This window comes from Bufo gargarizans, unplaced genomic scaffold (genome assembly GCF_014858855.1).
Source record: "Bufo gargarizans isolate SCDJY-AF-19 unplaced genomic scaffold, ASM1485885v1 original_scaffold_2117_pilon, whole genome shotgun sequence".
Taxonomy (NCBI): Eukaryota; Metazoa; Chordata; class Amphibia; order Anura; family Bufonidae; genus Bufo; species Bufo gargarizans.
In genome coordinates this window covers 232,174-259,996 of record NW_025334651.1, presented here as the reverse complement: position 1 = coordinate 259,996, position 27,823 = coordinate 232,174, and the positions used below count along the sequence as shown (strand labels likewise).

The window sequence follows — 27,823 nt, the reverse complement described above, 5'->3', positions numbered from 1 at the left end:
AGACAGATGTGAAATCTGTCCAGAAGGGAAATTTAAGAAATTAAATAAAGATGAGATCAAAGCCTTCCATATACATCCCAGGAAAGAGCCAGACAAATGTTGTTAAAATTCGACAAAGACCAGTCAACCGTAATAAAAAGTTCATTAGGACGAGAGGGGTGATACATTATTAATAAAGTGTAAGGAAGGGAGTCTATTGGGTAATATTCACATCTACAAGCCAGCCATTCACACTGTAATTGTTCATTTAAAAAGGTATTGTGCTATTTTCTATCTTTTCTTTCATGTCTCTCTATTGAGATCCTTGCATCTTTATTATTAGCCTCCATATTCAGAATGCAGTTTATACTTATATTAGAACAAGGAACTTTGTATTATTCATATGGGAGACTATAGAAAGTGTAAAGACCACATGTGTCAAAGACCTAGCTGTGGGGGCGTGGGCTTGGACATGTGCTCCAGGTGATGAGTGTCCAGGGTAGAGTTGTAGTTAGGATTTTATTCACCCAGGGCAAAGATTCCATTTGCTCTATTCCACTTTTCTATACTCTTTTACATAGCCTGACAGTTGGGGCAATTATTAGTAAAAGCGTTTCTATGAATGCTCGTTCCACAAAAATGTTCTTTGTAAAGGTGTCACTGATCATCCAATAAACGAACAAATGCTTTTTTATTGGGTGAAAGCATTGCATTGTTGTGTAAACAGGGATCTGCTGCTCAGGATCAATGAAGCTGTATGGGAATTTACAAAGTCTTAGTCTAACAGCTCTAAAATACAACCTTGTGGCAGTGCCCTTCAAGTACCCCAGTCTTCATTCTCTACTGCACTCTGAATTTGTTTAATTATAGGCAGGGTGGGTGACAGCACTGGTTTTAACTTTATGCAGACTGTTTGTGCCTATATTTGCACAATCTTTAACATTGAGCAGTATTTACTTACTCATTTTTTGCCTCATTCACATGTGAGTGTTTTGGTCAGTGATTTCCATGAGTGATTTTGACCCAAAACCAGGTGCGGCTCCAAAACACAGAAAAAGAGCAGATCTTTCCCTCATACCTTATAGCCTCTTTCACACTACCGTTCTGTGGCTCCATTAAAGTCAATGGTTCCACAAAAAAAAACGGAATGCATACGGAAATGCATCTGTGTAACGTATCCATCTATTGAAAATCTTATGCCCAGCCAAATTTGTTCTATGTAATTACTGTATACTGTATATGCCATACGGAAAAACGGAGTCGAAACGGAAACAAAAAAAACTGAACAATGGATCAGTGAAAAATGGACTGCAAAACACTGAAATAGCCATACGGTAGTGTGAAAGAGGCCTATGTCTGTGGAGGCTCCAATCCTGGATTTGACTCACAATCATGATGGAAATCTATGACCAAAATGCTGATGTGTGAATGATGATGTGTGAATGAGGCTTTATACATTGTCCTTAGGCCTGAAAAACATATGCCAGTGTAGTTATATATATATATATATATATATATATATATACAGTACAGACCAAAAGTTTGGACACACCTTCTCATTCAAAGAGTTTTCTATATTTTTATGACTATGAAAATTGTTGATTCACACTGAAGGCATCAAAACTATGAATTAACACATGTGGAATTATATACATAACAAAAAAGTGTGAAACAACAGAAAATAGGTCATATTCTAGATTCTTCAAAGTAGCCACCTTTTGCTTTGATTACTGCTTTGCACACTCGTGGCGTTCTCTTAATGAGCTTCAAGAGGTAGTCGCCTGAAATGGTCTTCCAACAGTCTTGAAGGATTTTTCAGAGATGCTTAGCACTTGTTGGCCCTTTTGCCTTCACTCTGCGGTCCAGCTCACCCCAAACCATCTCGATTGGGTTCAGGTCCGGTGACTGTGGAGGCCAGGTCATCTGGCGCAGCACCCCATCACTCTCCTTCATGGTCAAATAGCCCTTACACAGCCTGGAGGTGTGTTTGGGGTCATTGTCCTCCCATCACTCTCCTTCATGGTCAAATAGCCCTTACACAGCCTGGAGGTGTGTTTGGGGTCATTGTCCTGTTGAAAAATAAATGATGGTCCAACTAAACGCAAACCGGATGGAATAGCATGCAGATGCAAGATGCTGTGGTAGCCATGCTGGTTCAGTATGCCTTCAATTTTGAATAAATCCCCAACAGTGTCACCAGCAAAGCACCCCCACACCATCACACCTCCTCCTCCATGCTCCTCTACGGTGGGAACCAGGCATGTAGAGTCCATCCGTTCACCTTTTCTGCGTCGCACAAAGACACGGTGGTTGGAACGAAAGATCTCAAATTTGCACTCATCAGACCAAAGCACAGATTTCCACTGGTCTAATGTCCATTCCTTGTGTTCTTTAGCCCAAACAAGTCTATTCTGCTTGTTGCCTGTCCTTAGCAGTGGTTTCCTAGCAGATATTCTACCATGAAGGCCTGATTCACACAGTCTCCTCTTAACAGTTGTTCTATAGATGTGTCTGCTGCTAGAACTCTGTGTGGCATTGACCTGGTCTCTAATCTGAGCTGCTGTTAAACTGCGATTTTTGAGGCTGGTGACTCGGATGAACTTATCCTCCGCAGCAGAGGTGACTCTTGGTCTTTCTTTCCTGGGGCGGTCCGCATGTGAGCCAGTTTCTTTGTAGCGCTTGATGGTTTTTGTGACTGCACTTGGGGACACTTTCAAAGTTTTCCCAATTTGTCGGACTGACTGACCTTCATTTCTTAAAGTAATGATGGCCACTCGTTTTCTTTACTGCTTTTTTCTTGCCATAATACAAATTCTAACAGTCTATTCAGTAGGACTATCAGCTGTGTATCCACCTGACTTCTCCACAACACAACTGATGGTCCCAACCCCATTCATAAGGCAAGAAATCCTACTTATTAAACCTGACAGGGCACACCTGTGAAGTGAAAACCATTTCAGGTGACTATCTCTTGAAGCTCATCAAGAGAATGCCAAGAGTGTGCAAAGCAGTAATCAAAACAAAAGGTGGCTACTTTGAAGAACCTAGAATATGACATATTTTCAGTTGTTTCACACTTTTTTGTTATGTATATAATTCCACATGTGTTAATTCATAGTTTTGATGCCTTCAGTGTGAATCTACAATTTTCATAGTCATGAAAATAAAGAAAACTCTTTGAATGAGAAGGTGTGTCCAAACTTTTGGTCTGTACTGTATATCAGAAGTATGATTTTATATATATAATAAAAAAAACTTTCAAAAAAGGGTTATGTTAAGGACTTAAAAAGAACTTACAATAATGTGAATGATAACCAACAGGTATCTTCTTTTTTAGTGAATCCTCAGGTCAATACACCAAGAAAGTTACAAGACGAGGTGGACAAAGGAGATACAGACAACGTAAAAACAAGAAATCAGAAACTACAAAAGAAAAAGAACAACCAAACGACCAAATAGTGGTAAATATTTCATCTCATGTACTTTCATCTATACAGTAACAGGTTTTTACAAAGGGTTTAAGCTTTTGTCCCAATATACGGTATGTACTGATTGGTCACAAACTGAAATCTTCATAAAAATTTGTAGACAGTTAAAGTTGAAGGCATGGTTCTCAGTGCATTCTAGCGACTGGACCAGTATTAGAAATACTGAATTACAGCTCTCAGATTTTAAATTATTTGTTAAAAGTGATTTTGTTCCACCTACTGTGTTTCCAGCTATTGATCTTTTTTCTGAGCTTGTTCTAAATGAGGTTAATTTATTGAAAAATAGTGATGACCAATATTTTCATCATCCAAATATTACACAATTGGAATGGTCAGCTCTGAATGGGCTTTTCCATGACCACAGCCTCACCATAAAACCTGCCGACAAGGTTGTGGTCATGGACACCTCATTATACATTGAGGAGGCACATAGACAATTGGATGACTCATCTGTATATAAAAAATTACAACAAGATCCCAGGTGGGACATAGAAAGAAAGATACATGATATTTTACACACAGTGTTACAGGCAGGATTGATAGATGGCAAACTAAAAGATTTCTTGACTATAGCATATCCTGTTACTCCTTTTTTGTATTTATTACCAAAAATACATAAGTGTTTGTCTAAAACACACGGAAGGCCAATTGTTTTGGGGAGAAGCCAACAATAGGCCGCTCCATCTCACAATCATGCACGCAAAGGGAGCTGCTGAATACCCTGAATAGTATACTGTGTAGTGACATCAGAGTCCATCGGAGGGTTGGACAGCGCCTACTGCCATCAAGCATAGTCTAGAAATACATAGGACCAACATCAGGTGTCATAGTGTGGGGTGCCGTTAGTTACCATTCCTTTTCCCATCTGGGAACATTGACCAGCCTTCAGTATGTCCAGGACATCATGGAACCAGTCCTACTGACTTTTTGACTCAGTTATTAAACATGGTGTTCCAACAATGGATGCCTGCTCATACACTGTCCATGCTACAGCAAGCTCGATCACCAGGATCTCTTCTCCATTGAGAACGTCTGGACTGGATGGAGTGATGGTTCTTCCATGTACAGCAGCCAACAACCACTTTGGCAGCATTATGGATATAAGTTAAAAGAGCTTGGAATGACATACCACAGGAAGATATTCAGCATCTGTATTGTTGTTACCATGCCAGAGTGGCAGCCTGTATCACTGCTCAATCGCATTCATTTTTCCAATAGTTTTTTCTTTTTTCTCATTTTCTGGGAGTTTAGTTCAACCTGATGCAGTATGTGGATTTAATTAAGATGAGCAGATTATTCCATTATGATAAGAAATCCTTCAACATTATCTTCTCTAACATTACACCAGTCAAATTTTTTCAGCAAATGCTTTATTTTAACCAATTAAATATGTGGAGTATTATAAGCAATTACAACATGACACAGTGTAATGACAGTCTGGGCAGACTAGAGCACTGGCAATACACCATATCAAAGGACTGTTTCCACTTCAAAGTCGGTTCCTTTAGTCTGACACCTGTGGTGTGAGGGTGTAAATGTAATTTCATGTCAATGCTATGTTAATTTTCACAGTCCTGCCGACTGCTGCTGCGGTCTTGCAGTATATTAGCACATTGTCATTAGGACGTTAACAGGAACCTTGCTTTCATTTGCGGTTAATTTGCTCTTTGTACCAGCATTGGGTTAATCAGTGCAATGTGTATTTCTTCGAATCCAATCAAAATCAATAAACAAAGTGATATAATATAATAAATCTAAATCTAAAAAACAGTCTAAAGGTGACCATTCACATAAGGCAGATGGTCAATGGCAGACCATATAATGTATATGAGGGTGTCCTGTCTATCCCCGATGGCAGATGTCAAGGAAAAATGGGGATTGAACATGTTAAATTGTAACACATCAAATTCTTTTGTTCTCAATGGAGATAAGCCACCACCAGAAGTGTCTTCTAGCAGTTTATTGTCTTCTGTCTATGCACTTGTATGGGGGGGTTGGGAGGAATAGCTGTCACCACACAAGTGTTCAGATGCCTGCTGTCTATGGTACTTGGTACCCTTAAATAACATAATAACGAGTTTGTGAAATCAGGGCATGGGGTAGGCTGGGATATTTGATCTCCTAGATTCGCAATTTAGGAATTTAAATAAAAGTAACTGCTGACCATCCTAGATTGTAAGCCCTCATGGGCAAGGCCCTCTCTCCTTCTGTATCGGTTTGTAACTCGTCTTGTTTATTGCTTATTGCATTTGTCTGTATTATGTATGTGCACCCCTTTTTATATGTACAGCGCTATGGAATGAATGGCGCTTTAATAATAAATAATAATAATGGATACCAATGAGCCAGGGTACGTTGAGCACTTCTTTTTAATAGTATGGTGGGGGACTGGTGATTGCTATGTGTAATCAGAACTTCCCTGTAGAGACAAGCTGCTGACCGAAAGGCACCAAGGATAAGGCAGCAGTGTAGATATTATGTATTCTGTAGATCTTGTTAATACATGGTAGGGTGCCCAGACACCATGGTAGGGTGTCCAGCCATCCCTGCTTTTAGAGTTACACATATGCGAAGAGGATTACGGTAGAAGGAAATTGAGAGAATAATAAGAATTGTTAAAACTGGAGTGGGAATCAGGCAAATAAATCATTGTCCATTTGGTCAATATTGTGCTGATCTTCAGTGACTGGATTGAGGGCATTCTGAAGGGAACACATTCTAAAGCTCCTACCTACTACCAACAAAGCTGATCCACCTCTAATTTTTAATTATTACAGTTGTTAATGCCAAGCTTAAATTGGCCATAATCTTAAATTGGCCATACTCAATCAGATGAGCCAGATATGGCATTCAATAATATTTTGAGCATTGCTGATAATACAAAGCACAGAAGATATTTTCTAATAAACTGGAAAATCTCTGGGCAAATGACTTGAAATATTGGTAAAGACTGGACCCCTGGTATATGAGTGTTGCAGTGTCAGTGAGATTTTTTTAGCCATCTTGAAAGATGCAGTCATGTAGAGGGGCTATCTGATTTGGACAATATCTTCTTCCGTTGAGTCTCCTCTTTAGACTCTTCTTGCAGCCTGGAGCCCGTGTCATCAAATGTTAGTAGCAAGGAACCTAGATGGAAATTTACCCTGCAGAGCTGTTGCAGTGGAACTTGGATGACAGGTCACCCACTAAAGTCAGTGAAGTTTCTTTTTCTACCATACATTATATTCAAACAACATCTAGATGTTTACTGAGTGCAGAACACCAGAGGAGTCATTCTCTATACTGGACAGGTATGCACTGGTTGAAACAACTGACATACCTAAGCTGTGATTTAAAGTAAAGATGGACAGATTCATAGCAAACTGATATCCTTTACATTCAAGAATATTAGTTCAGCCCACAAAGTGACTGCATGTATTACATATATATGATGATTAAGTTATGGACCGTATGATAGAGAATTCTAGATTTCCAGCAATGTGGATTATGACAAGCTGTATATAGAATATATAGATAGGAACTAATATTTTAGCTTTATGAGTTTCTCTTTATCCGTGTATCATGATCTATGGTTTGATCCCTCATCTGGTTGTCAAAACCTGTCAGCGGGTGTCCTCAGCATGACCCTGGGTGCGTTGACATAGCAGAGAGGAAATGTGACAGCATCAAGCCTTGGTACCCACGATATGTAGTTTTGGTTCATATGACATGACTTATAATCCAAAAGTAATCCTTTTGAGGATTGTAAAACTCATATAAATACCTTGAGTTCATGATGGCACATACATTTCACAGCATATAACACACAGAACAACTGTTTTTGTACGTCTATTTCTGCTTTGGTACTTGGATCAAGACACCATATATGTTAAATTGATACCAGATTTCTCATGCTTGGTGAGGAGCATGGAAGCATTCCAGTTAGTTATGGCATTACATACATTATTACACAACACAATCTGCCGCTGGCACCATTGTGATTTTTAAGCATGCTTAAAAATCACAATTGCCGGATGAACGCGTGTTTGCTCGTTCATGAGTAGAGTTGAGCGAACACCTGGATGTTCGGGTTCGAGAAGTTCGGCCGAACATCCCGGAAATGTTCGGGTTCGGGATCCGAACCCGATCCGAACTTCGTCCCGAACCCGAACCCCATTGAAGTCAATGGGGACCCGAACTTTTCGGCACTAAAAAGGCTGTAAAACAGCCCAGGAAAGAGCTAGAGGGCTGCAAAAGGCAGCAACATGTAGGTAAATCCCCTGCAAACAAATGTGGATAGGGAAATGAATTAAAATAAAAATTAAATAAATAAAAATTAACCAAAATCAATTGGAGAGAGGTTCCATAGCAGAGAATCTGGCTTCCCGTCACCCACCACTGCAACAGTCCATTCTCAGATATTTAGGCCCCGGCACCCAGGCAGAGGAGAGAGGTCCCGTAACAGAGAATCTGTCTTCATGTCAGCAGAGAATTAGTCTGCATGTCATAGCAGAGAATGAGGCTTCACGTCAGCCACCACTGCAACAGTCCATTGGCATATATTTAGGCCCAGCACCCAGGCAGAGGAGGGAGGTCCCGTAACAGAGAATCTGTCTTCATGTCAGCAGAGAATTAGTCTGCATGTCATAGCAGAGAATGAGGCTTCACGTCAGCCACCACTGCAACAGTCCATTGGCATATATTTAGGCCCAGCACACACACAGGCAGAGGAGAGAGGTCCCGTAACAGAGAATCTGGCTTCATGTCAGCAGAGAATCAGTCTGCATGTCATAGCAGAGAATGAGGCTTCACGTCACCCACCACTGCAACAGTCCATTGGCATATATTTAGGCCCAGCACACACACAGGCAGAGGAGAGAGGTCCCGTAACAGAGGATCTGGCTTCATGTCAGCAGAGAATCAGTCTGCATGTCATAGCAGAGAATCAGGCTTCACGTCAGCCACCACTGCAACAGTCCATTGTCATAAATTTAGGCCCAGCACCCAGGCAGAGGAGAGAGGTCCCGTAACAGACAATCTGGCTTCATGTCAGCAGAGAATTAGTCTGCATGTCATAGCAGAGAATGAGGCTTCACGTCAGCCACCACTGCAACAGTCCATTGGCATATATTTAGGCCTAGCACACAGGCAGAGGAGAGAGGTCCCGTAACAGACAATCTGGCTTCATGTCAGCAGAGAATCAGTCTGCATGTCATAGCAGAGAATGAGGCTTCACGTCACCCACCACTGCAACAGTCCATTGGCATATATTTAGGCCTAGCACACAGGCAGAGCAGAGAGGTCCCGTAACAGACAATCTGGCTTCATGACAGCAGAGAATCAGTCTGCATGTCATAGCAGAGAATGAGGCTTCACGTCACCCACCACTGCAACAGTCCATTGGCATATATTTAGGCCTAGCACACAGGCAGAGCAGAGAGGTCCCGTAACAGACGATCTGGCTTCATGTCAGCAGAGAATCAGTCTGCATGTCATAGCAGAGAATGAGGCTTCACGTCAGCCACCACTGCAACAGTCCATTGGCATATATTTAGGCCTAGCACACAGGCAGAGGAGAGAGGTCCCGTAACAGACAATCTGGCTTCATGTCAGCAGAGAATCAGTCTGCATGTCATAGCAGAGAATGAGGCTTCACGTCAGCCACCACTGCAACAGTCCATTGGCATATATTTAGGCCCAGCACCCAGGCAGAGGAGGGAGGTCCCGTAACAGACAATCTGGCTTCATGTCAGCAGAGAATCAGTCTGCATGTCATAGCAGAGAATGAGGCTTCACGTCACCCACCACTGCAACAGTCCATTGGCATATATTTAGGCCCAGCACCCAGGCAGAGGAGGGAGGTCCCGTAACAGAGAATCTGTCTTCATGTCAGCAGAGAATTAGTCTGCATGTCATAGCAGAGAATGAGGCTTCACGTCAGCCACCACTGCAACAGTCCATTGGCATATATTTAGGCCCAGCACCCAGGCAGAGGAGGGAGGTCCCGTAACAGAGAATCTGTCTTCATGTCAGCAGAGAATTAGTCTGCATGTCATAGCAGAGAATGAGGCTTCACGTCAGCCACCACTGCAACAGTCCATTGGCATATATTTAGGCCCAGCACACACACAGGCAGAGGAGAGAGGTCCCGTAACAGACAATCTGGCTTCATGTCAGCAGAGAATTAGTCTGCATGTCATAGCAGAGAATGAGGCTTCACGTCAGCCACCACTGCAACAGTCCATTGGCATATATTTAGGCCCAGCACACACACAGGCAGAGGAGAGAGGTCCCGTAACAGAGAATCTGTCTTCATGTCAGCAGAGAATTAGTCTGCATGTCATAGCAGAGAATGAGGCTTCACGTCAGCCACCACTGCAACAGTCCATTGGCATATATTTAGGCCCAGCACACACACAGGCAGAGGAGAGAGGTCCCGTAACAGACAATCTGGCTTCATGTCAGCAGAGAATTAGTCTGCATGTCATAGCAGAGAATGAGGCTTCACGTCAGCCACCACTGCAACAGTCCATTGGCATATATTTAGGCCCAGCACACACACAGGCAGAGGAGAGAGGTCCCGTAACAGAGAATCTGTCTTCATGTCAGCAGAGAATTAGTCTGCATGTCATAGCAGAGAATCAGGCTTCACGTCACCCACCACTGCAACAGTCCATTGGCATATATTTAGGCCCAGCACCCAGGCAGAGGAGGGAGGTCCCGTAACAGAGAATCTGTCTTCATGTCAGCAGAGAATTAGTCTGCATGTCATAGCAGAGAATGAGGCTTCACGTCACCCACCACTGCAACAGTCCATTGGCATATATTTAGGCCTAGCACACAGGCAGAGGAGAGGTTCATTCAACTTTGGGTAGCCTCGCAATATAATGGTAAAATGAAAATAAAAATAGGATTGAATGAGGAAGTGCCCTGGAGTTTAATAATATATGGTTATGGGGAGGTAGTTAATGTCTAATCTGGACAAGGGACGGACAGGTCCTGTGGGATCCATGCCTGGTTCATTTTTATGAACGTCAGCTTGTCCACATTGGCTGTAGACAGGCGGCTGCGTTTGTCTGTAATGACGCCCCCTGCCGTGCTGAATACACGTTCAGACAAAACGCTGGCTGCCGGGCAGGCCAGCACCTCCAAGGCATAAAAGGCTAGCTCTGGCCACGTGGACAATTTAGAGACCCAGAAGTTGAATGGGGCCGAACCATCAGTCAGTACGTGGAGGGGTGTGCACACGTACTGTTCCACCATGTTAGTGAAATGTTGCCTCCTGCTAACACGTTGCGTATCAGGTGGTGGTGCAGTTAGCTGTGGCGTGTTGACAAAAGTTTTCCACATCTCTGCCATGCTAACCCTGCCCTCAGAGGAGCTGGCCGTGACACAGCTGCCTTGGCGACCTCTTGCTCCTCCTCTGCCTTGGCCTTGGGCTTCCACTTGTTCCCCTGTGACATTTGGGAATGCTCTCAGTAGCGCGTCTACCAACGTGCGCTTGTACTCGCGCATCTTCCTATCACGCTCCAGTGCAGGAAGTAAGGTGGGCACATTGTCTTTGTAGCGTGGATCCAGCAGGGTGGCAACCCAGTAGTCCGCACAGGTTAAAATGTGGGCAACTCTGCTGTCGTTGCGCAGGCACTGCAGCATGTAGTCGCTCATGTGTGCCAGGCTGCCCAGGGGTAAGGACAAGCTGTCCTCTGTGGGAGGCGTATCGTCATCGTCCTGCCTTTCCCCCCAGCCACGCACCAGTGATGGACCCGAGCTGCGTTGGGTGCCACCCCGCTGTGACCATGCTTCATCCTCATCCTCCTCCACCTCCTCCTCATCCTCGTCCTCCTCGTCCTCCAGTAGTGGGCCCTGGCTGGCCACATTTGTACCTGGCCTCTGCTGTTGCCAAAAACCTCCCTCTGAGTCACTTCGAAGAGACTGGCCTGAAAGTGCTAAAAATGACCCCTCTTCCTCCTCCTCCTCCTCCTCCTGGGCCACCTCCTCTTCCATCATCGCCCTAAGTGTTTTCTCAAGGAGACATAGAAGTGGTATTGTAACGCTGATAACGGTGTCATCGCCACTGGCCATGTTGGTGGAGTACTCGAAACAGCGCAACAGGGCACACAGGTCTCGCATGGAGGCCCAGTCATTGGTGGTGAAGTGGTGCTGTTCTGTAGTGCGACTGACCCGTGCGTGCTGCAGCTGAAACTCCACTATGGCCTGCTGCTGCTCGCACAGTCTGTCCAGCATGTGCAAGGTGGAGTTCCACCTGGTGGGCACGTCGCATATGAGGCGGTGAGCGGGAAGGCCGAAGTTACGCTGTAGCGCAGACAGGCGAGCAGCAGCAGGATGTGAACGCCGGAAGCGCGAACAGACGGCCCGCACTTTATGCAGCAGCTCTGACATGTCGGGGTAGTTGTGAATGAACTTCTGCACCACCAAATTCAGCACATGCGCCAAGCAAGGGATGTGCGTCAAATTGGCTAGTCCCAGAGCTGCAACGAGATTTCGCCCATTATCACACACCACCAGGCCGGGCTTGAGGCTCACCGGCAGCAACCACTCGTCGGTCTGTTGTTCTATACCCCGCCACAACTCCTGTGCGGTGTGGGGCCTGTCCCCCAAACATATGAGTTTCAGAATGGCCTGCTGACGTTTACCCCGGGCTGTGCTGAAGTTGGTGGTGAAGGTGTGTGGCTGACTGGATGAGCAGGTGGAAGAAGAGGAGGAGGAAGCCGAGAAGGAGGAGGTGGCAACAGGAGGCAAAGAATGTTGCCCTGCGATCCTTGGCGGCGGAAGGACGTGCGCCAAACAGCTCTCCGCCTGGGGCCCAGCTGCCACTACATTTACCCAGTGTGCAGTTAGGGAGATATAGCGTCCCTGGCCGTGCTTACTGGTCCACGTATCTGTGGTTAGGTGGACCTTGCCACAGATGGCGTTGCGCAGTGCACACTTGATTTTATCGGATACTTGGTTGTGCAGGGAAGGCACGGCTCTCTTGGAGAAGTAGTGCCGGCTGGGAACAACATACTGTGGGACAGCAAGCGACATGAGCTGTTTGAAGCTGTCTGTGTCCACCAGCCTAAATGACAGCATTTCATAGGCCAGTAGTTTAGAAATGCTGGCATTCAGGGCCAGGGATCGAGGGTGGCTAGGTGGGAATTTACGCTTTCTATCAAATGTTTGTGAGATGGAGAGCTGAACGCTGGCGTGTGACATGGTTGAGACGCTTGGTGACGGAGGTGGTGGTGGTGGTGTTGGTGGTACATCCCCTGTTTGCTGGGCGGCAGGTGCCAACGTTCCTCCAGAGGCGGAGGAAGAGGCCGAGGCGGCAGCAGCAGAATAGGCCGAGGCGGCAGCAGCAGAAGAGGTAGCAGGGGGAGCCTGAGTGACTTCCTTGGTTTTAAGGTGTTTACTCCACTGCAGTTCATGCTTTGCATGCAGGTGCCTGGTCATGCAGGTTGTGCTCAGGTTCAGAACGTTAATGCCTCGCTTCAGGCTCTGATGGCACAGCGTGCAAACCACTCGGGTCTTGTCGTCAGCACATTGTTTGAAGAAGTGCCATGCCAGGGAACTCCTTGAAGCTGCCTTTGGGGTGCTCGGTCCCAGATGGCGGCGGTCAGTAGCAGGCGGAGTCTCTTGGCGGCGGGTGTTCTGCTTTTGCCCACTGCTCCCTCTTTTGCTACGCTGTTGGCTCGGTCTCACCACTGCCTCTTCCTCCGAACTGTGAAAGTCAGTGGCACGACCTTCATTCCATGTGGGGTCTAGGACCTCATCGTCCCCTGCATCGTCTTCCACCCAGTCTTGATCCCTGACCTCCTGTTCAGTCTGCACACTGCAGAAAGACGCAGCAGTTGGCACCTGTGTTTCGTCATCATCAGAGACATGCTGAGGTGGTATTCCCATGTCCTCATCATCAGGAAACATAAGTGGTTGTGCGTCAGTGCATTCTATGTCTTTCACCGCTGGGGAAGGGCTAGGTGGATGCCCTTGGGAAACCCTGCCAGCGGAGTCTTCAAACAGCATAAGAGACTGCTGCATAACTTGAGGCTGAGACAGTTTCCCTGGTATGCATGGGGGTGATGTGACAGACTGATGGGGTTGGTTTTCAGGCGCCATCTGTGCGCTTTCTGCAGAAGACTGGGTGGGAGATAATGTGAACGTGCTGGATCCACTGTCGGCCACCCAATTGACTAATGCCTGTACCTGCTCAGGCCTTACCATCCTTAGAACGGCATTGGGCCCCACCATATATCGCTGTAAATTCTGGCGGCTACTGGGACCTGAGGTAGTTGGTACACTAGGACGTGTGGATGTGGCAGAACGGCCACGTCCTCTCCCAGCACCAGAGGGTCCACTAACACCACCACGACCATGTCCACGTCCGCGTCCCTTACTAGATGTTTTTCTCATTGTTATGGTTCACCACAACAACAAATATATTATTTGGCCCAATGTATTGTATTCAAATTCAGCGGGATATAAATTTGAGGCCTAGTATTTAGGCGCTGGGTGACCGGTATGGATTTAGTGACAGAATTAGACTTGGAAATGCACAGAAGCGTGTGTGTGAAGTTATTCTGAATGACCCTATGTGCACCTTCAATATGATCTACCCTTTTAGGGATAGATTTCAAATAGCTCTGATATAGCAGAAACGACTAAATTATGAAATTGCTAAATTGGGAATTGTATTTCAACCCAGAACAAAAAATGTGCTTTGACGGACACTAAATAACTTTCCCAGCCACAACAGGACAGCGGTAACGAGAGATTTAGCGGGATATAAATTTGAGGCCTAGTATTTAGGCGCTGGGTGACAGGTATGGGTTTAGTGACAGAATTAGATTTGGAAATGCACAGTAGCGGGTGTGTGAAGTTATTCTGAATGACCCTATGTGCACCTTGAATATTATATACCCTTTTAGGGATAGATTTCAAATAGCTCTGATATAGCAGAAACCACTAAATTATGAAATTGCTAAATTGGGAATTGTATTTCAACCCAGAACAAGAAATGTGCTTGAACGGACACTAAATAACTCGCCCAGCTACAGCACTAGGGACAGATTTAGCGGGATATAAATTTGAGGCCTAGTATTTAGGCGCTGGGTGACAGGTATGGGTTTAGTGCCAGAATTAGACTTGGAAATACACAGTAGCGGGTGTGTGTGAAGTTATTCTGAATGACCCAATGTGCACCTTGAATATTATATACCCTTTTAGGGATAGATTTCAAATAGCTCTGATATAGCAGAAACCACTAAATTATGAAATTGCTAAATTGGGAATTGTATTTCAACCCAGAACAAGAAATGTGCTTGAACGGACACTAAATAACTCGCCCAGCTACAGCACTAAGGACAGATTTAGCGGGATATAAATTTGAGGCCTAGTATTTAGGCGCTGGGTGACAGGTATGGGTTTAGTGCCAGAATTAGACTTGGAAATACACAGTAGCGGGTGTGTGTGAAGTTATTCTGAATGACCCAATGTGCACCTTGAATATTATATACCCTTTTAGGGATAGATTTCAAATAGCTCTGATATAGCAGAAACCACTAAATTATGAAATTGCTAAATTGGGAATTGTATTTCAACCCAGAACAAGAAATGTGCTTGAACGGACACTAAATAACTCGCCCAGCTACAGCACTAAGGACAGATTTAGCGGGATATAAATTTGAGGCCTAGTATTTAGGCGCTGGGTGACAGGTATGGGTTTAGTGCCAGAATTAGACTTGGAAATACACAGTAGCGGGTGTGTGTGAAGTTATTCTGAATGACCCAATGTGCACCTTGAATATTATATACCCTTTTAGGGATAGATTTCAAATAGCTCTGATATAGCAGAAACCACTAAATTATGAAATTGCTAAATTGGGAATTGTATTTCAACCCAGAACAAGAAATGTGCTTGAACGGACACTAAATAACTCGCCCAGCTACAGCACTAAGGACAGATTTAGCGGGATATAAATTTGAGGCCTAGTATTTAGGCGCTGGGTGACAGGTATGGGTTTAGTGCCAGAATTAGACTTGGAAATACACAGTAGCGGGTGTGTGTGAAGTTATTCTGAATGACCCAATGTGCACCTTGAATATTATATACCCTTTTAGGGATAGATTTCAAATAGCTCTGATATAGCAGAAACCACTAAATTATGAAATTGCTAAATTGGGAATTGTATTTCAACCCAGAACAAGAAATGTGCTTGAACGGACACTAAATAACTCGCCCAGCTACAGCACTAGGGACAGATTTAGCGGGATATAAATTTGAGGCCTAGTATTTAGGCGCTGGGTGACAGGTATGGGTTTAGTGCCAGAATTAGACTTGGAAATACACAGTAGCGGGTGTGTGTGAAGTTATTCTGAATGACCCAATGTGCACCTTGAATATTATATACCCTTTTAGGGATAGATTTCAAATAGCTCTGATATAGCAGAAACCACTAAATTATGAAATTGCTAAATTGGGAATTGTATTTCAACCCAGAACAAGAAATGTGCTTGAACGGACACTAAATAGTCTCTTGGCGGCGGGTGTTCTGCTTTTGCCCACTGCTCCCTCTTTTGCTACGCTGTTGGCTCGGTCTCACCACTGCCTCTTCCTCCGAACTGTGAAAGTCAGTGGCACGACCTTCATTCCATGTGGGGTCTAGGACCTCATCGTCCCCTGCATCGTCTTCCACCCAGTCTTGATCCCTGACCTCCTGTTCAGTCTGCACACTGCAGAAAGACGCAGCAGTTGGCACCTGTGTTTCGTCATCATCAGAGACATGCTGAGGTGGTATTCCCATGTCCTCATCATCAGGAAACATAAGTGGTTGTGCGTCAGTGCATTCTATGTCTTTCACCGCTGGGGAAGGGCTAGGTGGATGCCCTTGGGAAACCCTGCCAGCGGAGTCTTCAAACAGCATAAGAGACTGCTGCATAACTTGAGGCTGAGACAGTTTCCCTGGTATGCATGGGGGTGATGTGACAGACTGATGGGGTTGGTTTTCAGGCGCCATCTGTGCGCTTTCTGCAGAAGACTGGGTGGGAGATAATGTGAACGTGCTGGATCCACTGTCGGCCACCCAATTGACTAATGCCTGTACCTGCTCAGGCCTTACCATCCTTAGAACGGCATTGGGCCCCACCATATATCGCTGTAAATTCTGGCGGCTACTGGGACCTGAGGTAGTTGGTACACTAGGACGTGTGGATGTGGCAGAACGGCCACGTCCTCTCCCAGCACCAGAGGGTCCACTAACACCACCACGACCATGTCCACGTCCGCGTCCCTTACTAGATGTTTTTCTCATTGTTATGGTTCACCACAACAACAAATATATTATTTGGCCCAATGTATTGTATTCAAATTCAGCGGGATATAAATTTGAGGCCTAGTATTTAGGCGCTGGGTGACCGGTATGGATTTAGTGACAGAATTAGACTTGGAAATGCACAGAAGCGTGTGTGTGAAGTTATTCTGAATGACCCTATGTGCACCTTCAATATGATCTACCCTTTTAGGGATAGATTTCAAATAGCTCTGATATAGCAGAAACGACTAAATTATGAAATTGCTAAATTGGGAATTGTATTTCAACCCAGAACAAAAAATGTGCTTTGACGGACACTAAATAACTTTCCCAGCCACAACAGGACAGCGGTAACGAGAGATTTAGCGGGATATAAATTTGAGGCCTAGTATTTAGGCGCTGGGTGACAGGTATGGGTTTAGTGACAGAATTAGATTTGGAAATGCACAGTAGCGGGTGTGTGAAGTTATTCTGAATGACCCTATGTGCACCTTGAATATTATATACCCTTTTAGGGATAGATTTCAAATAGCTCTGATATAGCAGAAACCACTAAATTATGAAATTGCTAAATTGGGAATTGTATTTCAACCCAGAACAAGAAATGTGCTTGAACGGACACTAAATAACTCGCCCAGCTACAGCACTAGGGACAGATTTAGCGGGATATAAATTTGAGGCCTAGTATTTAGGCGCTGGGTGACAGGTATGGGTTTAGTGCCAGAATTAGACTTGGAAATACACAGTAGCGGGTGTGTGTGAAGTTATTCTGAATGACCCAATGTGCACCTTGAATATTATATACCCTTTTAGGGATAGATTTCAAATAGCTCTGATATAGCAGAAACCACTAAATTATGAAATTGCTAAATTGGGAATTGTATTTCAACCCAGAACAAGAAATGTGCTTGAACGGACACTAAATAACTCGCCCAGCTACAGCACTAAGGACAGATTTAGCGGGATATAAATTTGAGGCCTAGTATTTAGGCGCTGGGTGACAGGTATGGGTTTAGTGCCAGAATTAGACTTGGAAATACACAGTAGCGGGTGTGTGTGAAGTTATTCTGAATGACCCAATGTGCACCTTGAATATTATATACCCTTTTAGGGATAGATTTCAAATAGCTCTGATATAGCAGAAACCACTAAATTATGAAATTGCTAAATTGGGAATTGTATTTCAACCCAGAACAAGAAATGTGCTTGAACGGACACTAAATAACTCGCCCAGCTACAGCACTAAGGACAGATTTAGCGGGATATAAATTTGAGGCCTAGTATTTAGGCGCTGGGTGACAGGTATGGGTTTAGTGCCAGAATTAGACTTGGAAATACACAGTAGCGGGTGTGTGTGAAGTTATTCTGAATGACCCAATGTGCACCTTGAATATTATATACCCTTTTAGGGATAGATTTCAAATAGCTCTGATATAGCAGAAACCACTAAATTATGAAATTGCTAAATTGGGAATTGTATTTCAACCCAGAACAAGAAATGTGCTTGAACGGACACTAAATAACTCGCCCAGCTACAGCACTAAGGACAGATTTAGCGGGATATAAATTTGAGGCCTAGTATTTAGGCGCTGGGTGACAGGTATGGGTTTAGTGCCAGAATTAGACTTGGAAATACACAGTAGCGGGTGTGTGTGAAGTTATTCTGAATGACCCAATGTGCACCTTGAATATTATATACCCTTTTAGGGATAGATTTCAAATAGCTCTGATATAGCAGAAACCACTAAATTATGAAATTGCTAAATTGGGAATTGTATTTCAACCCAGAACAAGAAATGTGCTTGAACGGACACTAAATAACTCGCCCAGCTACAGCACTAGGGACAGATTTAGCGGGATATAAATTTGAGGCCTAGTATTTAGGCGCTGGGTGACAGGTATGGGTTTAGTGCCAGAATTAGACTTGGAAATACACAGTAGCGGGTGTGTGTGAAGTTATTCTGAATGACCCAATGTGCACCTTGAATATTATATACCCTTTTAGGGATAGATTTCAAATAGCTCTGATATAGCAGAAACCACTAAATTATGAAATTGCTAAATTGGGAATTGTATTTCAACCCAGAACAAGAAATGTGCTTGAACGGACACTAAATAACTCGCCCAGCTACAGCACTAAGGACAGATTTAGCGGGATATAAATTTGAGGCCTAGTATTTAGGCGCTGGGTGACAGGTATGGGTTTAGTGCCAGAATTAGACTTGGAAATACACAGTAGCGGGTGTGTGTGAAGTTATTCTGAATGACCCAATGTGCACCTTGAATATTATATACCCTTTTAGGGATAGATTTCAAATAGCTCTGATATAGCAGAAACCACTAAATTATGAAATTGCTAAATTGGGAATTGTATTTCAACCCAGAACAAGAAATGTGCTTGAACGGACACTAAATAACTCGCCCAGCTACAGCACTAAGGACAGATTTAGCGGGATATAAATTTGAGGCCTAGTATTTAGGCGCTGGGTGACAGGTATGGGTTTAGTGCCAGAATTAGACTTGGAAATACACAGTAGCGGGTGTGTGTGAAGTTATTCTGAATGACCCAATGTGCACCTTGAATATTATATACCCTTTTAGGGATAGATTTCAAATAGCTCTGATATAGCAGAAACCACTAAATTATGAAATTGCTAAATTGGGAATTGTATTTCAACCCAGAACAAGAAATGTGCTTGAACGGACACTAAATAACTCGCCCAGCTACAGCACTAAGGACAGATTTAGCGGGATATAAATTTGAGGCCTAGTATTTAGGCGCTGGGTGACAGGTATGGGTTTAGTGCCAGAATTAGACTTGGAAATACACAGTAGCGGGTGTGTGTGAAGTTATTCTGAATGACCCAATGTGCACCTTGAATATTATATACCCTTTTAGGGATAGATTTCAAATAGCTCTGATATAGCAGAAACCACTAAATTATGAAATTGCTAAATTGGGAATTGTATTTCAACCCAGAACAAGAAATGTGCTTGAACGGACACTAAATAACTCGCCCAGCTACAGCACTAGGGACAGATTTAGCTGGATATAAATTTGAGGCCTAGTATTTAGGCGCTGGGTGACAGGTATGGGTTTAGTGCCAGAATTAGACTTGGAAATACACAGTAGCGGGTGTGTGTGAAGTTATTCTGAATGACCCAATGTGCACCTTGAATATTATATACCCTTTTAGGGATAGATTTCAAATAGCTCTGATATAGCAGAAACCACTAAATTATGAAATTGCTAAATTGGGAATTGTATTTCAACCCAGAACAAGAAATGTGCTTGAACGGACACTAAATAACTCGCCCAGCTACAGCACTAAGGACAGATTTAGCGGGATATAAATTTGAGGCCTAGTATTTAGGCGCTGGGTGACCGGTATGGATTTAGTGACAGAATTAGACTGGGATATGGCCAAAAAATAAACAGACTATTGCTGGTTAAATGCACTTGGTGTGACAGCTTCACCCTGATGTAGGCTTTAGCCAAAAAACAACCACACCATTGAGGGTTAAATGCACTTGGTGACAGGCGCAGCTTGCCCCTGATTTAGTATATGGCCAAAAAATGAACAGACTATTGCTGGTTAAATGCACTTGGTGTGACAGCTTCACCCTGATGTAGGCTTTAGCCAAAAAACAACCACACCATTGAGGGTTAAATGCACTTGGTGACAGGCGCAGCTTGCCCCTGATTTTGTATATGGCCAAAAAATGAACAGACTATTGCTGGTTAAATGCACTTGGTGTGACAGCTTCACCCTGATGTAGGCTTTAGCCAAAAAACAACCACACCATTGAGGGTTAAATGCACTTGGTCGCAGCTTGTGCTGGCGCACCACAAGACACAAAATGGCCGCCGATCACCCCAGAAAAATGTGACTGACAAACGGTCTGGGCAGCCTAAAAACAGTGAGCAATTGAGGATCAGCAGCTCAATGATCCACAGCTGCAGATCGATCAGTTAATCAAGTCCTTTGGAGGAGTTAATCTGCCTAATCTCGCCCTACTGTCGCAGCCGCAACCTCTCCCTACGCTAATCAGAGCAGAGTGACGGGCGGCGCTATGTGACTCCAGCTTAAATAGAGGCTGGGTCACATGGTGCTCTGGCCAATCACAGCCATGCCAATAGTAGGCATGGCTGTGATGGCCTCTTGGGGCAAGTAGTATGACGCTTGTTGATTGGCTGCTTTGCAGCCTTTCAAAAAGCGCCAAGAAAGCGTCACAAAAGCGCGAAGAAAGCGACGAACACCGAACCCGAACCCGGACTTTTACGAAAATGTCCGGGTTCGGGTCCGTGTCACGGACACCCCAAAATTCGGTACGAACCCGAACTATACAGTTCGAGTTCGCTCATCCCTATTCATGAGGCCTTTGGAGGCAGTATTAGACTGCCAGTTGATTGGTAACGAGAAAATCTGGCAGTCTAATATACTCTTTATATCGCCTCAAAATGCCCAATGAACGAGTATGCTTAAAGGGTTTCTACCACTTGGATTTGACATAATTAGGTGTCAGACACTAGCGCTCCGCTAGTGTCTGCTCTGCCAAACTATCCTGCTATAATAGATTTTGGGGCAGCCGTTTACCTAAAAAAAAGAACTTTTATTAATATGCTAATGACCCTCTAGGTGCTATGGGGGCGTCATTAGCACCTAGAGGATCGGTCTACCTTCTCAAGATGCCGCCGCTCAGCGCCTCCCTCCAGCCCGCCCATCTGCTTCGGAATGCATCAAACGGACGACTTCACGCGCATGCACCGTGCGCGGCTGTATTCGGCGCATGCGCAGTGAATGTCCGACCGCTTCCCTGCTCAGAAATCTCCACTGCGCCTGCGCCGATGGAGCACTATGACGTCATCGGCGCAGGCGCGGTGGAGATGTCTGAGCAGGGAAGCGGTTGGACATTCACTGCGCATGCGCCGAATACAGCCGCGCACGGCGCATGCGCGTGAAGTCGTCCGTTTGATGCATTCCGAAGCAGATGGGCGGGCTGGAGGGAGGCGCTGAGCGGCGGCATCTTGAGAAGGTAGACCGATCCTCTAGGTGCTAATGACGCCCCCATAGCACCTAGAGGGTCATTAGCATATTAATAAAAGTTCTTTTTTTAGGTAAACGGCTGCCCCAAAATCTATTATAGCAGGATAGTTTGGCAGAGCAGACACTAGCGGAGCGCTAGTGTCTGACACCTAATTATGTCAAATCCAAGTGGTAGAAACCCTTTAAAGGGAACCTGTCACCAGTTTTATGGTGTCCTAACTAAGGGCAACATAAATAAGTGACTGATTCTCTTAGCACAATGCTGGGTCACTTTGTTTAATTGACCCAGTCAATCTGCCTACATCTTGTATTGAAAAGCTCCAGCTGATAATGATGAGTCCTGAATATTCATGAGCTCCTGACTCTCCCCGCCCACCTGCTGCTGATTGACAGTTATTTTCCATATGAATCAGCAGCAGGTGGGCAGGGGAGTGGCTATAGCTCTGAATTAAATATATGCTGGACTCAATGACATCACGCTGGACTCAAATCAGCTCATTAGCATGCGCATGGGGCATCTTTGTGTGTATATTATGAGGTAACCATCTGTCACACAAGTAAGTGAATACATCTAAGGCACTTTTTAGTAGTTAATGATTGAATATAATTAGTTAGATTATAATCAAATATCCACATGACAGGTTCCCTTTAAAAATCACAATGGTGCTGGTGGCAGATTGCGCTGTGTAATAACGATCTGCAGCCGGCGCACTGCTGCCCTGCATGGGGACGAGCAATGGAATAGCAATCACTGCTTCCTATGCCACAGAGGACATTTCTGCATGTAATAGCTTCCCTCCCAACAATCATCTGTGGCATCGGGGTGTCTAATACACCCATAAGTGCTGAATTTCCTAAAGCTTCACCACAAGAGAAATTAAGCATTACACAGTGCATTTTAAAATCAATAAGCTGTCTCCGTAATGCAGGTAAGGATAGGACCTCTAGAGCTAGAGATGCTCTTTGTAGCCACTTCCCACTCAGATAAGAGATGAGCATCCTACACAGAGAACTTCCCATTATTAACTCAGAATTCCCTAATAGGGTATATGAAAAAGGGTATAGAAACTGGAAAACCCCTTTAACCCCTTCATAACCACCAATATGCCTTTTACCGGCGGTTCCTAAGGGGCCTTAGCCTGGGTCGCTGCCTTTTTATGGCAGCCCAATCTAAGCACTGCACAGGCTCCTTCTCTAATGGCCCCAATTGGCAGAAGGGCGTATCGGGGCCATTTAACCCCTTAGATGCTGGGGTCAATAGCGATCACAACATCGAAGCAGTTATAGAGGAAGCAGACTCCCTCTGTCTCCCATTGGAACCTCAACAATGAAAATGTGGTGGTGTCTGTGCACAGCACCTTGGGAGCAAATGAAGTGACTGGGCCTGCCTCCAGTGTTTCTCATCAGGCTGCAAGTATCGCAGTGACAGTACAATGCATTTGTAAGCTGTACAATGCAAAAGGAAGCAATGAAAAGATTGCCTATTACTGTCCCCTTGTAGGACTAGTAAATAGATTAATAGAAGTTTAAAAGGTTTTATTTCATCACCAACAAAAAACTAAATAAAAAGAGATCAAAAAGTGTTATGTACCCCAAAATTGTACCAATAAAAAGTACAAATTGCCCAGGAAAAAAATCAAGCCCTCACACAGCTTTGTAGATCAATATCTGATCGGGTGATCTGACATTCCACACCCTTGTCAATCAGCTTGTTCAGCAGTAGCTCTGTTGTTGGAACTACACAGCTCCATCCATTTCCGTAGCTCTGTTTAACTAGTATCTAGCTCTCCCAACTACAGAACTGGACGGAGCGATGTAGTTCCAGCACCAACTTGCAGAATAGCTGATTGGTGGAGGTGCGGAAAGTTAGATCTGCTCTAACCAGATTTTTTGGCTCTTGAGAGAGCCAAATGGCATACACGTTTATAGAAAGGCTATGGCCTGTACACTGTACCCTCCCAGGAGAGACTGAAAGACTAATTAGAGCCAAAAGGACACATCTCTTAGCTGATCAATACAATGTGCACAACTTTAGAAGAATCTTTGCAACCATAACTTTAGTTGCTTCCTGACAATCGCCTGCTCATCAGTTGATGAGACCGCTGCTATTACATGCAGTGATCTCCTCCACAGTATGGGGAAGAGCGATTGCTAATGCCATTGCTCGCCCCCATACAAAATCATTATTTGGCGGCAGCAGAGCGTGATTAGACGGCATGATCTACCACCACCAAACAATTATTTTTTTTGCCTGCTTAAAAACTGCAGTTGCCCAATGAACAAAGTGGCAGCACTTTTACACAGGCAGATCATCGCTTACCAGCATTCCTATGAACGTTTGTTAGCGATGATCTGGCCAACTATTTGCATGTCTAATACAGCCCTTAGTTGTATCTGTATATCATGTAGGCCACAGAGATTGCTATTCTTATATTTGCTGTTTTTATTTAGGACACAAGCAGCACAATTGTAATAATGTAGGGTTCATGAAGTGTCAGCATCATGTATGACATGTAAGAGGTCAGGGTGTGTTTTTCTCACGCTTTACGGGAAGCAGCTGATGATTTCAGTGAAAGATTGTCTCCTGGAGCTACAGATAACCTAAACAGGTCTAACTTGATTTGCACTCACACAGACCCACTCTGCAGATATGCCATGACAGTGAACACTGCGTCTCCATCATGTGATGTCATCACCTTTCTGTCTGGTGGCTTCTTTTATATTCAGTGATTCTGGACTTAGGTTTATCACATTGATTTTTATCTCCTGTCTGCCCTTCCGTCTCCAGCTTTCCTATTTATTATCACACTTCATCAGGAGTGGAAATACAATTCTTTAAGGAGCATTTACCCTATGATAAAGGTAGTCATAAAGGGTTTGGTCCAATGAGATGATCAGCCTTAAAGGGTTTGTCCACAATTATTTAAATTTTTTAAATTTCTCCCTACTGAGTAGGACCTACACTTATCTATTCCCCACCACTTGGTTCTGGCTCTGTGGGTCCCGGCTGTCTTCACTGCACTTCCATTTCATGCATGTAAACTTCCTGCACGAACGGGATCACATGCATCATGTCAGCCAATGACTGGCCTCAGTGGTTACGTCCCCAAGTGGCATGTCACTGCTGGGTCACCTGCTCCTTGGGGACACATCACCTTTGAGTCAGTTATTAGCTGCAGAGGTACACGTGACTCTGTCTGTGCAGGTGTTACCCGTGTTTGTAGTGGTAGTGCAGACTAGTGCCACGATGCAGCCGACAGCGTCTGTTTTAACAGAGGAGAGACACGACATGTGGCTCAGTTGATGTCCAACTTTAATATCAGTATCTTGTAATAATATACAGAAGAGAAAATAGGCAACCCTATAGGGTAACATAACAACAATTATATTCCATCTATAGTTATAACACTAACCTGTTTTAACAGAGGAGAGACACGACATGTGGCTCAGTTGATGTCCAACTTTAATATGAGCACCAGGCCCTAACTCTCCTCAACCAGTGTAATCATGTTAGAGCTCCCTCTAGTGACAGCCTTATGTTTTTGTGCTGTTGGGAAGTCTGAATTTAACCCTGTCACACACTCCCCCTGTTTTTTTAATAAGTGTCTCCTGACATTTATGCATGGAAGCAACCATAGTTCAGATCATCGCAATCGGCATATGTTGCTGGCAAAAAGTATGAACATGTCATGGTCTTACCTTCTCACTGTTCTCCTTCGTTTGACATGTGCTGGCGGCCATCTTGGTTTCTGGGTTTCTTGTAGCCTCCCACCCTGCGGCTCCTCCTTCCCACTGGGAGGAGCTGGATGCCTAGCTCATATATATAGAAGGTCTGTGGCTTCAGTTCCTTGCTTGGTCCTCCTGTGTGCACATGCTTCAAAGACTGCTGCTGCTTTTGGTTCCTGATCCTGGCCTCGTCTGACTACCCCGTTGGTTCCCGATCCTGGCTTCGTCTGACTACCCCGTTGGTTCCTGATCCTGGCTACGTCTGACTACCCTCCTGGTTCCTGACCTCCGTCTACGCAAGACCCTGCTTCAGTTTAGCCATCCGTTTGGACTTTAGCTACGGCTTGATTTTCAATAAAGCCTTCTTATTCCACCTATCTCTGTTGTACGTCTGGTTCATGGTTCCATGACAGAACATGAGGGTATATAGATGGGCCCCTCTACCTCTGGGAAATCACAGTGCTGTTCGATCACATCTGCATGAACATTCCATTTTTGGAAAGATGGTTTTCCCAGGGTCTCATATGTGAATATCTTCTTCGGTATTCTTGTTCTCTGAGAATAGTCTGATTGTCGTGGAGGACTGTCATGTCTCTGTTCTTCAGGATCATTTGGTATAACTGCATCCTTGTCACACCATGAATCTACTTGTTGTGAGGATGGTGCTACAGACCCTTCTGTAAAGTCTATGGGCAAGTCTTGGACTTCCTCATCTAATGAGCGATGGCTTTTCAGTTGTTCTTCTGCAAGTTCTACAGGCAGGTCTTGAACATTTTCCTCACGCATACTGTGATTTTCCCGCTGTTGTTGTGAGGCATTGAGATCCCTAGGATGAAATTCTTCAGCCTCAGCTCGTAGTTGAGGAGTGATACCTTGCTCACTGTATTGAAACAGTTCAGGACAGTAGTAATACCCTTCATCTGAAGAATCTGAGTCTGTGCTTTCTGCATTGCTGTTAACTTCAGGTCTAGCTACTGGTCTGGTGTGAATCCTCTTCCCTGTTTTTCTTGGTGTGTTTTCCAGAGGTAAATCTCTGACAGGAAGCAACAAATTGCGATGAATCACTCTTGTTGGTTTATTGCCTTTTTCTGATTCAACTTTATAAATATGTTCTGGCCCTATCTGTTCAACCACCCTGTATACATCTTTTTCCCAGTAAGTGCGGAGTTTCCCTGGCCCTCCCCGCTCTGACAAATTCCTTACAAGAACACGGTCACCAGACTGAAGAGCGACTCCTTTGACATGCCTGTCATAGTACTTTTTCCCCTTTTGAGATGACTTTTGGCTGGTCTCAGATGCAATTCTATACGCTTCCTTCATTTTCAAAGCCCATTTCTCAGCATAGTCTTGAGGTGAAGCTGCTCCGCTTCCATTATCCAGGTCAAATATCAGATCTATTGGTAGACGAGGTGTCCTACCATATAGCAGGTAGTGAGGGGCGTAGCCAGTTGCCTCATGCCTGGTACAGTTATATGCATGGACTATGTGCGGGAGATACTCTTTCCACTGAGTTTTCTTTTCTTCTTCTAACGTCCGAAGCATTTGCAAAAGTGTTCTGTTCAGTCTCTCAACTGGGTTGCCTTGTGGGTGGTACGGTGTAGTCCTAGAATGGGCTATTCCTGACAACTGTCTCAACCTTCTAAAAAGGTGGTTCTCAAATTCCTTGCCTTGATCGTGATGTAATTTTTCAGGATATCCAAATACAGGGATGAAATTGTCAAAAATCTTCTCTGCAGCTGTTTTTCCCGCTTTGTTGCGAGTAGCATATGCCTGGGCAAAACGGGTGAAATGGTCCATGACTACCAGTATGTATTCATAGCCACCTCTGCTCTTCTCCAGGTGAAGGAAATCTACTGAGACAAGTTCAAAGGGAGCACTTGTTTTAATAGCACCCATAGGTGCCCGGTCTGGTACTGTTGGATGCTTCTGTTTGAGACAGCTACATCTTTTAGTGACATAATCTGTTATCTCTTTCTGCATGAAAGGCCAGTAAAATCTTTCTCTTGCAAGCTGCATCACTTTATCTGCTCCACAGTGGCCCATGTCATTGTGTAAGTATTTCAACACTATTGGGGTTAGTTTCTCTGGAACCACTATTTTGTTCTGCCGTAGTAAAATGTCATCTTTCACACTCAGTTTGCCCCAATCATGTATGAGTTGTTTCCCTCTCCTTCCCAGGTCCGTTTTGTCTTCCCTTGAGGGTACGTCCTTCTTCAGTTTCAGATCCATCACCACTCGAATATCTTTGTCTTCTGCCAGAGCAGTTCTGAGCTTATCCTTTGTGATAATTTCCTGAGGA

General features: G+C 44.4%; 1 protein-coding gene across 2 annotated transcripts; it reads right to left on the bottom strand.

Moving 5' to 3' along the window:
- Positions 1 to 4,605: 4,605 nt before the first annotated feature.
- Positions 4,606 to 27,756, bottom strand: LOC122923985. Of its 2 annotated transcripts, XR_006387344.1 has the most exons (3): positions 25,943 to 27,756; positions 25,212 to 25,484; positions 4,606 to 4,724 (listed from the first exon to the last, which is right to left on the bottom strand). XR_006387344.1 is itself a non-coding variant. In XM_044274911.1 (2 exons), exons 1-2 carry the CDS (start codon positions 27,751 to 27,753, stop codon positions 25,415 to 25,417), a joined length of 1,881 nt encoding a protein of 626 aa, XP_044130846.1. In that variant the 5' UTR covers positions 27,754 to 27,756; the 3' UTR covers positions 25,203 to 25,414. The 2 variants fall into 2 exon arrangements, 1 of the variants encoding a protein (XP_044130846.1); XM_044274911.1 differs by lacking the exon at positions 4,606 to 4,724 and having other exon boundaries at positions 25,203 to 25,484.
- Between the last annotated feature and the right edge of the window lie 67 nt (positions 27,757 to 27,823).